Consider the following 19,010-nt stretch of genomic DNA (forward strand, 5'->3'; position numbering starts at 1 on the left):
AACTGAGCCTGTTGTCTTTAATTCAACCACTAATGAGGGACCAAAACTGTATCTCTAGAGAGCATTCCTAACACTGCCAATTACCTACAAAGTTACAACTATAAGCTTACTGAGTTGTTGAGGTTTTTTTTTTTCACATGGTCTGATGACAGAAACCATCTGACCTTCCAAATCAGCACATTATATTTGTGCTGGAAACAATTACAAGAAAAATCTTTCTGGGCTTTCATTTTGATGAAATGAACTTTATCATTATAGTTTTAAGTTGCTTCATCCCTCACATTTCTACATTTCATACAGTGCATTTGGGTCTCTGGAACTGCTGAGACACAATTTAGAGGCATGAGATCACACATATTCCTGGCCACTAAACAATCATCTCAGAGGTATTACTAATAACAAGATACATCGAAATAGTGTGCGAAACAAAACAAACAAGATTTTTAATGTCTAAGCGGAAAAAAAGAAGTACTGATTCATCTGGTCCCATCTGAACTGTCTCCGTTTTTTATAGCTTTGGTTAAAAATACCTGGCTGCTCTTCTCCTTTTTCCCACAACAAGCAAGCAAGTGTCCAATGCAGACCATGGAGCAGCAGCAGGCAGCACACATACATCGATCCACCCAAATGTTCTGGGGGTGGGAAGAACGGCTAGACAGCAAGTTGCTTCAGTCCATACTAACTTGCCATGGAGGTACAATTAAAGTCGTGTGAGCTGAGCTTGCCAGCACCTTTAAGCAGTTATTTATTTGCAACAGCAGTACTCAATACTTTGAACATGAGATGCTCATTTGTTAGTTTTGGATGCCATCTTAGGATATCTTTCATCACTTTTAATTAATTTTTTTCCAATGTTTAAACATACATACGCATCCACTAAAGAGACTGAATTCACCCTCCTTTCTTAAAATGAAGACAGAATGGTAAGAACAACTTACAGGATAAGCACTGGAGCACTCACCACTCAAAGGAAAAAATAAACCAAAGGCAGGACATCTTTCCATGCGCAATTCCAAGGACAATTGTGTTCAACCACAATTTAAGGTAGTTGATGCAGGAGACACTGCAATGGCCTAGTCTACACAGGACATAAGACTGTACTTTATTTGACATCTGTTTGGGAGGGCGAAACATGAAGGTATGTCCTAATTCTGCAAATAAGATCACAAAGCCAGGAAATGTGAACTTTTTTCTGAGCCCTACAGATCTCGCTATTGTCTGGTTTGGCTTCTTACCACTGCAGAGCTTACAGAAGTAGCATGCACGGTTTTATTTTAAAGTCTTATAACAACAGGTTTTTGAGACTCTAAATTTATTACATCTGATGTGGTTCTATCTGAGGAAGCCCACAGGTTATGAAAAAAATCCCTTCTCTCGTAATGTGGTAATATCAAGTAGGATCTAGCAGCATTTTCACTACATAGGATGCAAAGAACTAAACAGCTTACAGAAAAAAAATATATAATCCTGACTCATTCACATATGCAAGATTTGTTTGAAGCTTAATTATCATTTTTATATCTTAAAGCAGCAATGCCAGAAGTTCAGCTGTCTGTTCAACCACAAACCAGACATTGCACAAGCAGCTGTTTCCCAAGCCACTGAACACTAACACACAGGAGGAACCTCTCCAGTCCTGCTGTGAACAATTCTGTGTTGCTCCTTAGCAGCGACCGATAATTTAACCTGGCTTTAGAGGATATTACCTGCAAGCTGCTAGGACACAAACTGCGAATTTCTGTCATTTGGTCCTCAGAAGGAGCCTAGGCTCTGAACCCAGCTTGTTGCACTTGTTCCAGGGCCTGGAAATGAATCTGCATCAGTCACGTATGCTCTTATGGCAACTGTTACTGAAAAGCTCAAACATCTTTTGTGTAGTGTCATGCACTGTAAGCTTAATTTCATCATCAGATACACACATCTAAGTCCTACTGCTGTTGAATGAGAATCTTCCAAGCATGTATTTGAGGTTAAAAAGAGCACCATGTACAAGCCTACCCTTCCAGTACTTTCATTTTTCCTCCCCATTTTGCCTGAATATCAATTCTATGGGTTCATCGTGTTTTACAATTGGTTCTTGGATGACTCCTGAATCGAGAGACATTTTCACTTCTCGTACAGCTACACAGCTGCTCCTTTTTAAATGGGAATCGCACATGAGCGTTGCAGTGCAGGCTCTGGCAACCTGCCTCACCCTCAGCTGTAGGGCTTAGAAATTTGCTATTTAAGCAAAACAGTTATTGTGCTGAAAACTAACCTCGACATCTGAAAATCTTTTTAAAAAATTGAAAAAATCTCATCCAACAAAATAACAGAAGTTTTCGAAAGGAGTAAGAAAGAAACACATAGTCCATTGGGAACATTTTACAAATACTGGTACCTACCAAAACAAAAGCAGACCTTCCAGGGAGGCTTTTTCTGTCTTTATGAAGTATAAGTCTGAGATGAGTACATATAGCAGATCAATTCCTGAACAACTGAAGGAAAAAAATTGTACCTTGTCATCAATTCACTGTTTCAGCTATTTTCAGAGAAGCTTCCCAAATGGGACTCCCAAAGCCTCTCATACTGAAAAAACAGCTGGAGAGAATTAGTATGGCTACGATCTATCACACATCAGAAGCTCTGAAGAGGAGGTATTGTAACCTAAAAAAACATACCAGCACTGAAGAGATAAACATGGAGCAGTACCTCCCTGCTAGGGAAGCAGTGACCCAACGCTACAGCAGCATCAGCTGAGTGGACCAGGAGTGGAAGTCACTCAAATTCTCTCCGAGTAGACAGCAGCAACTGTCCTGCCTTCAGTAAGCATCTTGCTTTCCTTAACCAGATTAAATGAGAGTATCTGAAAATACCTTGATTTTCCTTGGAGCCCTATGAGGAAGCTGGAGACTATCTCTCTGAAGCCTGCAGTATTACACTATGACAAAGGGGCAAATCCATCCTTCTGCTGGCATGCATACAAAGGGAAAAAAAAAAGAGTACAAAACCCCGAAATATTGACTTCTCAGAAACTTCACTTGAATCACCAGTTCTCCGTCAATTCTGTCTACTGTCCTTTAACAGTAGCAGTTTGGCTTCTCAAGCAATATACAGGTTCCTTTTGGTTTTGTTTTTCTTTTTTTTTTACTGCCAGAGCTAATAATAGCAAAACTTCTGCATTCTTAGTTTTGAAATGAGACCTAAGTACTACGTAACTTCAAAAAATAATGAAAATGCAGCAATTTTCTATGATCATTTTTTCAACGCATCATTCAAAATTTCACATTTTGTTCAATCTTTTTAGGCGAGGCAAGTGACATAAGAATTTTTAATGACCACTCAGGAAAAATCTGAGGACAGGCCTTCTGAGAAGCAAGGAATTGGGGTCAGGAAAGAGCAGGCCGGTAAGTGGTTTGCTGATTTTTCTGAGGAACAACAAGAAATCAGATGGGCAACCACACTTAGCAGCACTGTGCTCTGTTTTAGGCATCAGTAGCAGATTGACTTATACAAACAAGAACTCCATGGGTGCAGAGTGAGGCTGTCAGCAAGCAACATGAGCAGCTTGTGACAAACGTGCACCGGCTCTCTGACAGGTTCCTGGGATGCCACAGACCATGAAGGAGATGCTTCTTCAACTTCCCACTACGAACATGAGCCTGCAACATGCAGTGCTGCAATCTGGGTTTTCCCTGCAGCGTCAAGAAGGGACAGCTGTGTGACAGAGAGGACACTCCTCCAACATCTCATTTTAGCTTAATTTTGCTCGTCAGGTCTTCCTTCACGTGCCTCCACAGGGCTTGAGCAGGTCACCCTGTCAGGACACCACACAATACTCTCCCAAATCAACAGGGATGTAATCGATTGCATTGAGCTAGAATCTCCTACCACCAGGCCTACATTTTTTTAAAGAACATATTGCTTAGGAAACTACAAGATTAAATCATGAGAAGCACAACCATAGCATTTTTCTGCTGATTTGAATTACGAATAGAAAGTACGAGCAGTTAAGAGGAAACAAGATATGTTCTATACAAGAGCCAAGATTTTTTTTCCTGACATGTGCCAAACAAGGAGAAGAAACAGAAGAATCTGGCACCATTAAAAACAGTTTGTGGAGAAAGGAACTGAATATCTACAGCCAAGCTCCATGTGGTTTGTAAAGAGGAAACTTTTGTTTTATGGGACTCTCAGTCAGCCAAAATTCTCCCAGACGGCGTGCAAATGGATATTAGCCTAAAAAGCTACACGCATCTTGTAGAAGGATCAGTAAATGGTGGAGAAAGAAACAGAACACTACTGAAGTTTTAAATCAGAATTCAAAATCTGCCTCATGGTTGAAAAAGTTAGTTTATCAGACAGCTATAATGTCATATATGGTAAGCGTGTTGGAAAAGAAAGGCAGCAAGTTAAAGCATAAAACTAGAAGTCAGGAAAATGAATTCCAACCCTGGCTCCATTACCAAGTAGCTGTATAAAACTTGGATAGAAGAGAAAAAGACTGCCAACTTAACTGTGAGTTTTTCCTTAACTTCATATAGTGTATTAACATTGCACTTATGCTGTTTCTTTTAGCTTCTGTATTTCCCCTACTCCCTGGCATTACTATGCACTAAGTTAAATAAGTGACTAGATGGAGTACTGAGAACGGTTATATTATTATACCAAAACAAGCTCTGCCCAACTTCTTAATTAAAATACTTGACTGAAAAAATCCCAAATGATTTTATAGGGGACTGTACTCATAACTGGGCAAAACACTAAAGTGGCTGACGTGATCCAACAGCTTAGCTGAATATTGCAATAAAATGTGGCATTTCTGGCTTAGAACTTATACTTCAGCATACAGGAGAAAGGGAATGGGCAGGCAACAGCTACTCAGCACATGTTGAGTGTTTATACCATGACAGAATTTTTTTCATCTTCTCTGGTAACTGTCTACATGCCCTGTGAAGCATTCGGCTGCGTTATCCGCAGATGAAGAGGAGACACATTGACCTCCAGTTGACAGCGGGGGAGCCAAGGCAGAGCCCGCAGGCAAGACTGCAAGCTCGGGAAGGATCCAAGCCCCTGCATCCCACAGAAGTCACTCTTGGCTGGGGGAGTCGAAGGCCCAGGTAGGACTGTGGGACAGACTACAGTCTGTCCCACAGTCGTCTGATGATGTAGCTCTCTAGTTATGTCATCAATGATTAAAACATATGAGGTGGCAAATTTTGCCATCATGCTTAAAGGAGAAGTAGTTAATATCTCCTGTGACGGGATACCAGGATTAAGATTTGTGTCTTCCTTCACACCAGCCTTTATATGTAACCTTTCAGCTAAGATTTACCAACTAGCATGCTTTCCTCCTCTAAATATAGTAGTAAACATGAATCTCATTTTTGAAGCAGTCTGTACTTGCATGGGTTCTCCTCATTCATACCTTTAGGACTATCAACTTGGAGCAGGAACAGAAGGGTTAATCGTTCAGTACTTTCTGTAAGCTGTGTGCATTTGTGTGCAGTGCTTTTGATGGGTGCTCCATGGAGCATGCTTCATGTTGCACTGGAATAATAAAAAGAGCTGAAAGCAATTCCCTTTCATTCTCGCCCTTTAATTTTATTTCCTCCAAAGAAATAAACAGAAGAAAGGAAAAACCAAGCACTTCAAGGAAAAAAAAAAAGATTACAGACATTTTTCACAAAAACATTGGAAGGAAAAACCACTGTAAAAGTAAAAATCTTTGTATTTTAGTGAGAACTTGAAGCTAGCAGTTCTTATTGCCCCTAAAAGTATCTCCACCCCACACCCCCATACATTTACCAGGATGGCATCTACTGATGGGTTCTGGATGCTAATCAAGACCAGACCAGGTATAAACTAAAGCTGAAGAACCCCTGACAAAGTAGGTCAAGAAAACTGGGAGGGAAGGGAAACTGTTGCTAGGTGGCAGCGTACCTTAAGCAAAGAATACTGTAAATTATAAATTATGGGAAAAGTTCATTATCTACTAAAAGAGGTGTCATCTTCAGTGTCATCTTCAAAGCCTTGGTAGGAAGCAGAACCCAAGATGTACATGATACCCAGGCTACATACCAGAAGGATGACAAGCAGCATTAAAAAAGATAAGAAAAACCTGTCTTGAGACACGCTATCTTGCAAGACCCGTAATGTAATGGCTCCCCAGGTCTATTAGTGCCGTAAGAGAACCCAGAAGTCAGTGAACTGAGCCTTGTACATCTTGATAAGGCTTACTTTCTTTTATTCGACCTTCACTAAGCTCTTACTACAAGAAGCAAGTAGAGAAATAAGCCTCCATCGCATCTTGGCACAACAGCGAATAGTTGACAGAAAACCCAAGTGTGGTGGTGAGAAGGAAAGGTTTTTTAAGGCTACTTAAGAAACAGAACTGTTACTTTTCTGCCTTAAATAGTTTCAGTCTTCAGGCCTAATCTTTCCAGCATGGCGTAATAGTGGACAATGACATTTAACAAAAGGAGGCCATGAAAATGCATGCACTCCCTAGGACTCCAACCAAGAGGATGGAGAAAACGGCCTCTGTAGAAAGCCAAGGTAAGTCGGGGAAGGCTAGATTTTTCTGGTATCCTTCTATCTGTCCTTCCTGATGTTCCCTCCAACAGAAAACTACCTTAACATATTGCCTAAATTAGCAGAAGTGGTAAAAAAGACAGGCTGATGACATCTTGTGAACTACAATTCGCTTGGTAAGAGAGCTGTTAGCAAGCTCACAGCTTGTCACAGAGAAGGATAAGATGTTCTTGAAGGCAAAGAGGAAATCTATATTCTTTTCAACAATATCTATCTGGGTTCAAGAGAGTGATTTTTTTTGAAAAGTATCTTAGATTAATGCAATTGTATAGATTGGAGGTATTTTAGAGGACAGAATAAAAGAGAAAAATGAAAGACACTTTGTTCCCACAAGGCTTTAAATCTGTAACTCAGGCCATAGCAAAATCCTTTCTGAGAAATTTATCAAACACTTCTTCTTATGTTGACTTTAATCTACAATTATACTGTTTAAGTTTTTTTTTTATACCATGTTCTGACACATTGAAGCTAGTCAGAAATAATACATTAGAACATATGTGCACCGTCTAACCCAGCATGGGAATTCCTGTACTGCTGTACAGTAAAACCCACACAGGTTACACGTGCCATATATTGTGTCATTCCTTGCAAGCAACCTTGACTGTGAAGCTCACTAAAAATAACCAAAATACCAACCTTACTAACACATAGAGTTGCAGAGGGAATAATTTTTACAAATCCTATGTAGCTCCCATAGGACGTGTGTAAACTTCCCAAGCAGACATAAACCTCTCTTGAGTATTTCCAGGTTGGGCCTGTATCTTCTTTATCTGAAAGACTTTGGGATGCAAACCTCAGGACAGCAGGATCCAATTTCAATGGACAAATACGGATGCAACAATCTTTGTTCCACTTCTCTGCACTGTTCCCTTCTCCAAAGCCGCTGGTTTTAATTTGTGGTCAGTCTGAGCCTCTTCCTGGTAATTTGCAGTGTCTGCCCCACAAGGAGAGAGGCAGAGAGCATCCCAGCCTTGTCCCCAAACTGCTGGGGATGATTTGGGATCATTTTCAGTCATGGACATTCAATATAGACTAGCAGCCAAAAAATAAGCATCAATTTGAGCAAGAAAAAGTGGAATAGTAGCACAGCTATAGAAGTCACCAGGAGCCAGCCTGTTGATCTCGAGGGCCCTTCCCTGACTGGGGCAGCGTTCCTTCTGGAAGACGAGCAGGAGCTGGCTCTACTTGCCATCCCACCTCCTGCTCTGTGAGACTGTGCACAGCTAGTGGAAAACGCTTTGAAAACAAACAAAAAAACCCCCATAAAGCTGAGGCTGACTTAGACATTTTATGAAGACAAAAGAGAATAATCTGTACAATCTCCAGGCTAGGAAGTCATCAGGTTTTGCCATAGCAGAAACGCTTTCGTGCGACAACACAAATGAAGCTCTCTCTGGAGAAAACACATTCCTGAGCAAACAGCCTAGACAGGCTTTTCTTCATTAAGCAGTAAGAGGAAGATCTTTCTGTGGCACGCAGAAGGCACTGAGCCTCATTTGACATTGAAGTTTAACACAAAATAAAATTTTCTGTGATTAAGGAAACTTTTGTTCTACTTCTGTTTCTTCACCATCTGTGAAACGAAACCTGGCAAAGACTCCAATTAGCTTCCTTTGTGTTATTACTGCCACCAGCACTCAAATGATAAACATTTATACAAAAGGAAATTCCTCTTCCTTTCCTTGCTGTCTCCAAAGAGTAGATACTTTAATAAGAAAACCTGTATTGAACTCACTCTGAAAGCTGGTAACACCAGATTACACCAACCGCACTACAGAAAAAGGCAACGGCAGATTAAGTCAATACAACATCTCTTCTGACAAAATCTTTTCTCCAGTAATGAGGACTCAGGCAGAGAGGAAACAAAGCACAAGCACCTCACACCACAAAGCAAAATCCTGCAACATCTGCTTAAGGAACATCAGGGATGGATTTGGGGAGTTTTCTTCCCTAGAATATACAAACCCTTGTTATGCTCCTGGATGCGTAACTCTCAGAGATATGTAGGTGCTTCTGCTTCGCCTCAGTCGAGCAGGACAGAGGCATCACATGGCAAAGCTTACCGAAAGCTTACCGAAGTCTGAAGAGCAAGTTAACACTTAATGGTGTATATTTACTTAAAGTCTTCATTTATATACAGGCACATTTGACCACTGTTGCTACTCTAGATGGAACCCACACATAGTTGTTGTTAAGATGTTAAATTTTATTATTCTGGTAAAGAACAAACAATCTCCTTGTACAGAGTTTGCGCACTGGTACAAGCATACCAACATATTAATTTATACAAAAACATCTGCATAGGTGAAGTAGCAACATTTTTTTCTAGCACAGGCAAGCTCAACAAAACCAGAATTGTTTGTGTTTCTGTCCAAATGTTAATAACCCTTGATCAGGAGTACAACCTTGACTTTGGCATTTATTGACACAGTAATCTGCCAACAGCCTCTATGTCAACAAGTTCCCAAATGGTTTTTGTGGATTCCTGGCGGGAGCAGCTCCGCCTGCTACTGGGTTTGTTAGATACAAATAGAAGAAAGGGAAAGAAGAGAGATGACACGTGGAGGACACATGGGGATGGATAAACAGATAAGAGTCAGATAAGCAAAGGGAGATCACAAATTTGCACCAAATCTGACGGGCATGAACTAAGCCTTATCCCCCCTTTTTAATCCACGGCACCCTTAGCATGGCTTTTTTTTTGTCTGCAGATCAGAAATGGCTGCTGAAGACAGCCGGGCTGCTGCCTGGCATCTCTCGAGACCACGCACAATTTCTTCTCTTCCTTTATGCTAAAAAAGAAATAAATAATTGCACATTTAACGGGAGCAGGATAGCACTTCTACACCAGGAACTTATGCTGAGGGCTGTATTACACAGCGGTTGACAGGGTTTTCCACTTTTTATTTCCAGTTGCTTACACGCTACTTTGAAGTGTACAAAAATTTAAAGAAGTTATTTATTAATCAAACAGCAGTTTTGTTTTTTTTTTTCAGCAAGACAGTATGCCTTCTTGCTGAGGCACCCTGCATAATATCATTCTGTTGTGGCAGAAATGTCCAGACAATTTTTGCTATAGACTCTAAAGAGCTGGCTTTAAAAGCTCTACAGCCACAAGGGTTACGAAAATAACCTCAAACGGGTTCTTTGATCCTTTTTTGCCTACCACTCACATCTGGCTGAAAACTTTGCAGCAAGAGCTTTGCCTGTTTCCATGTTCAAAAATTCAGCCAATTACAATTCTACTGCAATTTCTACTAATCACAGGCATGATTTTACAATAACGGCTGAGCCAGTACAACAGCTTCTAACCATAAAATGACACCCTATCCCACTTGGCCTGACTATGGCCTCACTGCTCCCCTTTTGTTTTCTGTGTTGACCTTCTTTAGGGAGCTAAACTTGCAAGAAAATAAACCTCTCAAAAGAAGTAAACAGTTTTTTGGTGGTTTAACTCCCAGAACCAGCTCACAGGGGATCAGATAAGCATAGGGAGAAGGAGGAGGAATAACCAGTTGAGCAGCAGCTATCCATTCAGTAAGCTGAGCTGAAACATGAACCCATACCCTAAGCTACTCTGTCAAGTAGTTTGTCTTACGGGACGATCCCACTCGAACACTGGGATGGATGTCTTCCACTTAAGGGATGGATTTGGCTTTCTAACTCAAATCATATTAATAATAGTTCCAAAACAGACATCATGGACGTAATCCATCTCTATTTACAGTCAGTGACCAGATGCCTTCTGGGATCAAAATAAGAATTTTCACAGTTTTTGTCTGTTACTTGATTAATTCTACATATGGTCCCAAAGTTAGGGTTATCGGTCTAAAAACTGCCAGTCTGACTTTCTGACCTTTTTTCAGAGACTAGTACTGCAATTTCTTTTTTGCATTTGTATGTCTACCCCTTCCAAAACCAATTTGTAATGATTAGGAAAAGTTACTGTTTACTATTTAGAATTAAACTTATTATTTGCTATGCGTTGAGTTATGCGCTTTAAAAAAATAAGCAGACAATACAGCGAATAGCGATCCTTCCCCTTCTTCACTCCTCCTCCACCAAACCTTTACACACATTTATTCATCAGCTGCGCAACAGACACTGAGGAGCATAAAGTATTGGCAACACAAGGGAAAAACACCAAGGAAAAGGTTCGCCTATAAAGAAACAGGTACTGTTCAGAAAGAGGGAGAACAGTTCCAGATGGCGCTTCTCTCCCCTCAAAAAACTGCATCTTCAGCCTACTTCAAGTGTCCCAAAATACACGTGCACCTTCTGTGAAGCTTTAGACCGCAGAGTTGAAAGAAACGAAAGGCAAGAGCAGGTGAGACCCTAACAGAAGTCACCGCCATGCCCACGACCCGACTTCTAGGGGCTTTGCTAACGCCCCTGAAAGCTACCCATCACACAGACAGCTGGCAGCGGAGGGCCGATGCTGCAACCCAGCAACACCAGCAGCACCGGCACTTGTCAGCCCAGCCCCTGCGGGTACCTGGGACCCCCCCAGGCGAGGCCGTCGAGTGCCGCACCGGCTCTCTTCGGCTACATCCGGCACCCAACAGTCAGGTTTTTGGCAAACCCTAAGGCTCGCTCATCCTCGCATCCCAAGGGGCCAGGCGACGTGCTTTCGCGCACCCCTTGTTTTGGAGCACGGACTCCCACGCACCCACGACGGGCGAGACCGGCCGCGCCGACCGCCCACGTGCGAGGAGCGGCGACCCTCAGCTGAGGAAGAACGGCCGCCGTCGCCGCCCGCAGCCCCGCGCAGCCCCACACCTCCCCGGCTCCCCTTCGCCCCCGGCCGCCATCCCCGGGGGCTCCGCCACCGCCACCCACAGCCCGGCGGCGGGCGCTGATAGGGCTTCCCGGCGCGGAGGGGCGGGCGGAGGAAAGCGCGGCCCAATGCGCGGCTCCTGCCTCGCAGCCCCGCTCCCCCGGCCCGGCCGTGAAGGAATGCGGCGGCCGCCCCTCGCCCCCCACCCCCAACCCGCCGCTCCGGTACCTTTTCCTCCGGCAGAGCATGCACACGGCCCAGAGGAGTAGGGCGGCGGCGGCCGCCCCGCCATAGGCGCCGAGCTGCAGCGCGCCGTGGCCCATGTTGGGGCAGAGCCCGCCTCGCCGCCGTCGCCGGGGAGGAAAGTTTCCCCCGTCTTCCCGCTCCCCCGCAGGAGAGGCTCCCGGCCCGCCGGCCCTCCCCCGCCCACTCCCGAGCCCAGGGGGCCGGGTTTGGCTGCACGGAGTCGGACTTGGCGAGCGGGCCCGGTGCGACCCGGCCGGCTCCTCCCCGGGGAGCTCCTGGCGCGGGGAGGGTCGCGCCCGCCCGCCCCCGCGGCCTCCCGGCGGCGGCGGGAGGGAGGCTGCGGATTTGGGCGTGAGGGAAAAGGCTCTGATCCGGCGGAAAGGTCCCAGGACAGAGACCTGGGCGGGAGGTCCCGGGGTCATCCCACCGCGCCCGAAAGCAGCCCCTCGCCCTACGAGCCGCTCCAGGCCTTCCCGCACCCCAGGAGGGGCTCGGGGCCCCCACAGAGCCGGTGCAAATGGTGCTAGGCCTGGGCAGGTGGCGGGCACTTTGACCACTGCTTTGTTTTGGTACAAACACCCGATGTGTGTCTGTTGCTTAAAAAGCAACACAAGAACCCCTCAGCTTCACAAAACTTAACCTGAGGTAGGATAAATGGGGTACGAATGGTGAAGGTTGGCTCTCGATGCTGTGCCGTGTGAGAGGAAGCCAGGTCCCGTCCCCGAGGTAGTCCCCAGTCCTCCCAGTCCCACCATGCCAGCCCTTCTGGCATGTTACAGAGAGGGGCAAAAGAGGAGAAGGTGAGAAACCAGCAACGGAGAGATCCCCAGCTTGAAAGATGGAGTAAGATGCTTCAATTTCTGGAACTGTGGTTTGGCTGAATGCTGATGGAGAAGGTTGTGTACCTTACTCATTCTCGGCCATGTGCAGTATACGAATTATGCCTTTCACAATATTTGGTGATTTATACATTCCTTTCTTGCTGGAAACAAGTTGTACAACACTCAGTTTTCTAATTGCCCTATTTTAAGTTTTCTCTGAATTGCAGAGACTCAAATGTATCTTAGCAGATAAAAAAGCCAGTTAGTTAGCTAAAAGCCTTCCTGATTTTAGCAGATGTCATCATTTTTCAAGGCCTGACTCACATCTGAGGGTTTGATGTTGGCAGTGCTGTGTGTCCTCTTCCTCAAACATTCCTGTTGATTTCAGTGAAATAATAAAAAATGTAATTGTATTAATCAGAGAAATTCTAATTAATATGTCTCACACTAAAGTGTCTCAGAATCTGGTCACTACTGCCTAAAACCATCAGCTGTCCCTCCTAAGGTCAAAATAGCAGCCACCCTTATTGCTCAATACAATGCACAGAAACCATAAGAGAAACTAATGTTTTACTTGTATCTCTGTAGGGTTTTTTTCCAGGAAACTGAATTTGAAAACCCCAGATTGGGAATCCCAAGGGGTTTCTTAGCTACTAGTGCTGTTATTTCTTGGAAAAGGAGTAATTTAGAACTGAAAAATATTGCACTGTTAGACATTATACAGTGTAAAATATTACTCGTTTTACAGGTGACCTCAGCTGTGAAAATTTAGTGTTTGACTTAGTATAATGAGAAATAAGTGTTCACATACAATTAAATGGCTGTGACAGCTAGAGTAATCCCTTATCCCGATACGAAATTCCAGAACCTTGAGAAGCCCGCTGTAGTTCTGGCGGAGGGTTACAACAATATTTTTTAATTTCCACTGTTTGTATTTAAGTTACTGTTTCAGATCAATTGCATATGAAAAAACACACCGCCGCACACCCAAAACGACCGCACCATGAGCAAGACTGTGTTATTTTAAAATACAGGGAACGCAACTTGAAAGGTCCTAAGTACCCTAAGAGTGCTGGGTACTCCTCTGTGTCAACACTTTAAAGAGCCCAAGAGGGTGGACTGATTTCTCCTCAACTAGTAAAGGAATCTCAAAAACATAAAAGCCCAAACCTGTTGAAGTTTGGTGTCTTATATATAGTATGAATTGCCTCAGTGCAGATCTGGCTGGATGGTATTTGCTCGTAAGGTACACAATTACAATTGTAACAGATGTGTCTGTACGTATTAGCATCTCGGCTAACAGGGGAAAGAAGGTGAGGCTGATCAGTCCCCTTTAACATAGCTGTAGCAGAAAAGAGGAAATCTATTTCATTTTCAGGAGGTGCTAGCCTAGTCTTACAGTGAAAGGGTCTCATGTTGAAAAATTACTCTTTTAAGAATTGACAGGATTTTCGGTTTCAAGCTGTTGTGAGTTCTTTATGGAGCTGTTGCTGCAGCCTGGTCATAAGTGAGGAGGAAGAATGAAAATGCTGTTCTATTTGGAAAAGGGTAACATTACTCTCCAGCTGGATGCAACTGTGTCCAGTTGTTATCCTTACTGGTGTGGTGTCATTGCTGTTGTTCCCCTACAGTAGTATTGGATCCTTGGCAGATTTCTTCAAGTGCAATTCCTATGCTTAGAAAGCCGCTAGAAACAGCTGCAGGCTGGAGAGAGGTGAAGACAGTTGCAGATATAGATACTGGGATGGGGGGAGGGATGGAGAATTCATGAGATGAGCTTTGAGGGGTTGTCAGTTGGAAGACACCCAAGATTGCAGAGAGGTTCCTAATACCATGGTAGTAAGCCTAGATAGATAGATAGATACGTAGATAGATGCTCAGCTACATTTCTCCTGTTTAAATTGTGAACATTCTGTACATATGCTACAGTTCAAAATGCATACTGTGTGTATGTTTCGTACTGCCAATGTTGTAAGATGATATAGATCATATTTTTTTGTCTTATGAAAATGCAGAAGACTCAAAATAAACTTCGAACAGTATATACTGCAATCTGTACTGTATGTTACACATCACAGTGTGATTTTGCTATATGCAGCACATGGACAAATGCCTGTTCTACTGGGTAGCTTTCGTGTGCACAAGGATTTAAACTCCCAGGCTGAGACAAGAGCAGATTCTCCATCACTGAAGCACCGGTGCAGTATGTCTTATAAGCGACGGCAGGAACAAGCCTTATTTTTCTGGTTGCCCAGCGCTACTCATTCTAAGGCTGTTTTCAACAGCTTATAGCTTTGCTCTGCTATAACTGTTGCAGTTGCAATAGTGCAAGCCCATTCTTGCCTTCAGTTTAAATGTGCATGAACCAAAACAGTCTATGTATTTTTGTGAACAATGCTACGGAAGAATACCCGTCCTAACATTTTTAGTGGTTTTGAAAAACAGCAGTGGCATCAGACTTTGAAACAGGGTCAACAAATTAACCTCTGTGTCAAAGATAATCTGTCCAAATTTATTTAGGTTATAAGCCCCGCAAGAAGAGAGGTTTTGTATACTCTTGTGACCTGTTGGACCTTTGGAGCTTAATTCCATGAAGATGCCACTGGAACTGGGTCTGCTTCCAGCTCTCAGCTCAGCAGCTGTTTTCTCTGAAAGTGAAGCCCTGAGCTAATAGAGATCAGGCTGAATTCAGGGCAACGAAACTAAAAGCCTTTTTGTTCACTGCTCCCCGTCTCCCTTCCTGCTGGAATACAGGCAAAGGGAAGTGCAGTGATTTAAGTGTAGGACAGAAAGGCTATAGACCTCTCAAATCTCACTCACTAGACTGAAGACTAACACATTTGATTCTCACTTTGTGTTCTCTCTTTCGTGAACAGATCGATCTGCATTTAAAGCTTTTGTAATGCAGCGCTGCAGCCTCTCTCCTGTGACCTCCTGTGTCAATCACGGCCGATCGGCCTGAGCTCTGAACAAGACCCCACACTGAGAGCAGCGAGAAGTCCCACTCATCCGCCCCTGAGCTTCAAATGTCGTAGTCCCATTTGCCACTATCATGCCAAATGCATACCTGTTACATGCACCAACACATGGACACGTATTGTGTTCAGGGAAAAAAAGAAGCCTAGAGGTCCACAGGGGCAGGGGTGGTGGGGCTGGCTAGTGCAGATGGGGAACTGAATAGACAAAGAGATCACAATGGGAGCTAAGAAGGGAAATAGGAAAGAGGATTAGGAACAGATGAGTAGAAACTGGGGATGAATGAGCAAGATGAAATCTGGGAACCAAAGGAAAAGAGAGGAGAAGAGGAGAATAAGAATAGGAAAGATTTTGAGGAGCAGGACTGCGAGAGAACTGACACCGCCTCAGTGTTGGGATTTGCAATACAGCTCACAGGTGAAATCCAAGAACAGAGGTGGAACTGGAAATAAGTGGGAAGGACAGTATGGGATAGGAGAAGCCAAGAGGATTGAGGTCAAAACCACTGAGATGGTTCCTACAGTTTGCAGGCTGGGTCTCAGTAGGAAAGAAGGAAGGGATTTGAGTCAAAAAAAGACCCTGGGAAAACATAAAAAGAATAAGCAAGAGAAATCAAAAGAAGGGACCAGCAGAAGAGGCTACATCTTCCTGGCTGCAGTTTCATCTTGTCTAAGATGGTACAACTGACAAGAGCCTCAAAAGACAAGGTCACGTTTCTCCTTACTGCCATCTGTGCAATCATGCAATCCTGTCATTTCTCTTGTTTTATCTAACATTCATGTGGTTGCAGTGAGAAGTGATTACTTCCTAATCTGGCAGAAAACGCACTCATTGAAGGAGAAGAAGGAATAGCACACTATCAGATAAGCCATTGATTCAACTCATCCTGAAGCCATTCTGTCATTAGTTTGTGCAAGGAAATGCGGTAGCAGTCTAAGATGTGGTCTACGGGAAAATGAAACAGGCTATTCTGGGAGTTAAATGAAAGGAAGCTGTGCTACAGCATGAAGATTGTCAGCCCTGGTGATGCTCAGAGAAATGCTGCTATAATGCTATGTGGGGGAATTTTATGTTTTGCTCTGACTTTTTAGTGAAAAAAAAAATTATGTGTATAGATAGCTATAAGGAAGTAATTTGGGAATGAGCTTTACAGATAAAACTAGATTATGCAGACAAAGAGGATGTAGGGCTTCTGCTTCTTTCTTGTGGTGGCCAGAAACATGGTGAGGCAAGGAGGGGACTACAAAAGCAGTGGCTGTCCTGGCTAAGTTAACTGTATTCCATCCCTTTCTGTGGTAAGTCATATACCATACCACTCATAGACTAATTATCTGATAGTCTTTAATTTTCTCCAGGCTCGACCTGAAAGCTTGCATGTCATTTGACAATATAGTAAGGTGCTCAGCTGTATGGCCTGAATAACATCACAAAATTCTGAAGAATTCCCTGCGCAGGATTATGTGGACAGAATTTGGGAGAGTTATGATGAAAAATAAATGGAACTACATCATACTTACCTTCATTAAAGGCCTACAATTCTGGGATTTCCTAACTTTCTTATAGCTGACTTTGTAACCTTCAAAATGTACTTTCTACTTTTTGTTGCTATAATTCAATTTTATTTGCCTTGGGAATAGTGCAGTCTTTGCTAGCAACAAATATTTGGGGCAACTAAAGAGTGTTTGTACTACTGTAAAAACAAATATCATATATTAACTCATTAACTGGCAGGTGTATGTATATAAACAACATCTGGACGGTTTTCATTTCTCTGGAGTACTGAAAATAGCTATATAACACATATTGAAAGAAAGATGAGGAAGAAAGAGGAGAGGAGAGTAGAGGAGCGGAGAGGAGAAAAAGGATGGCATGGGAAGGAAATGTAAAAAAATAAACTCTCACAGGCATATCCAGTGTAAGGATGAATCAGCAGTAAAGAGAGAGAAATATCCTGATTTGCAAACAGAAAACAATTCAAGAGAAAGTCTTAAGAGTACGCAGTTACCTAAGTGAAAAGAATGAATGACTGAAGATTTCAGATGAAAAATACTAAAGTATTAGCAAGTTTGAATGAACTGTGGTAGGAGAATATTATATGAGCCAAGTGGTTAGACAGACGCAGCACTGGGAATGGAGACAGTAAAATCCAATCAGGCTTGTCATCAAGGATGATAATACTACTGGCTTCAGTGCAACTGGGAATCCACCCACAGGCATTTCTGAAACTGCACGTAGGGAAATGTGATCACAAGCAAACGAAAATCTTCCTAAAGTGATTAGCCGCTTACGTCAGGAATGCTAACCATTGCAAAACAGGATAAATACATAGGACAGATAAATTAAAAAAAAAAACCAAAACAACAGAAGAAAATATTTAAAAAGGATACTAGACCTCCTAAAGTGAAATAGGATCAGTAAAACCCTCAACACCTTGCTAACTTTACTCTTGGTAAGAGCAGACAAGGTGGAACAGTGGTGAGCAGGTCAAAGTGCAGAAGAAAATTTTTAAAGAGTTAGGACTATGCAGGAGTAACCATGTATGCAGTAACTCCTAGTTACTGTATACATGGACGTTAATTAGCAATAAAACACAGGGTAATTATCAACTAAAGTCACATTTTATGTCAAAAAGCAGAGATGCACGCAAGTTCTGAATGCATGCTTGTGTGTTCACATTCACACTGAAAAGAAATGCAGTGAACAAATGAGATTTCAAGGAGACCTGAAATGCAACTTGAATAACATGACTCAGTCACAAAATTTCTAAATCCTGATATCTTAGACTGGAGCTGACAGTAATTCCCAAGGTGCTAACTATACTCCTGCACAGTCAGTTTTTCTTTCTTATTAGCCACTTCTGGACCACAGTTTATCAATACAGTAGTGCTACAAATCTTTTAAACCATGACTTTGAATGTGATAAATTTGTACTCTTTGGGTTTTGTTAACTTACTGCATTGCTTGTTCATCTGATATTACTTTGTATTACCGGTCTTGCTAATGAATCATGTCGTGATTAAGGTATTATTTAAAGCATTTGGGTTTATATTTTATTGTATTAATAATTTGAATTAACCCTAACTGTAAAAAACAAAAAGCAAACATCATAGCACAGTAAATTCAAGCAGTGTATGGTGAGTCCAAAAATTGGCTTAGCAGCCAATATTCAAAGTCAATGTGTGATCTGTGAAGTCAAAGGCCTCAAGATTGCTTAGCACTATTCATGACTGCCTTAAAAAAATTAATCAGATGTACTTCAAGATGATTTGTACACTGCTTCTTTCTTTTCTGTTAGTCTCTGGTTTTATTACCTTTGTTGTTTCTTCTCCTTGGGAATCTCTTGATTTGAAGCCAACACAGAAGTGTTTTGAACCTCAGAATGTAGAGTTCTGACAGCAGTGCACCAGGGGATTAAAATCTGGAGCTGTTCTCTTCCACCTATCTGTGACCCTCTCTGACCGATTCTCCCACTCTTGAAGTGAAGACATTTGATTTGCCCAAGAATCAGCCCCTGATCCATCAGCTTTCAATTAGCCATATTAAAGTAAACCAAATCTGAATTAGTCCTTTGTCATTTAATGAGCGACACTGAGCTCATTCACAGGGGTATGTACGTT

At 42.7% G+C, this 19,010-nt stretch overlaps 1 protein-coding gene across 2 annotated transcripts in view; it reads right to left on the reverse strand.

The window, feature by feature from the left end:
• CYP7B1 (cytochrome P450 family 7 subfamily B member 1) overlaps nt 1–11,710 on the reverse strand; it is a 124,510-nt gene extending 112,800 nt beyond the window's left edge. Inside the window, exon 1 of one of the 2 annotated variants that reach the window (XM_086740873.1) lies at nt 11,579–11,710. In XM_086740873.1, coding sequence (XP_086596999.1) covers nt 11,579–11,673 — 95 coding nt within the window. In that variant the 5' untranslated portion in view covers nt 11,674–11,710. The remainder of the gene's footprint in view (nt 1–11,578) is intronic. The other variant, XM_086740874.1, reaches the window with a different exon arrangement.
• Between the last annotated feature and the right edge of the window lie 7,300 nt (nt 11,711–19,010).

This window comes from Chlamydotis macqueenii, chromosome 2 (assembly GCF_036417535.1).
Source record: "Chlamydotis macqueenii isolate bChlMac1 chromosome 2, bChlMac1.mat, whole genome shotgun sequence".
NCBI classification, from domain to species: Eukaryota; Metazoa; Chordata; class Aves; order Otidiformes; family Otididae; genus Chlamydotis; species Chlamydotis macqueenii.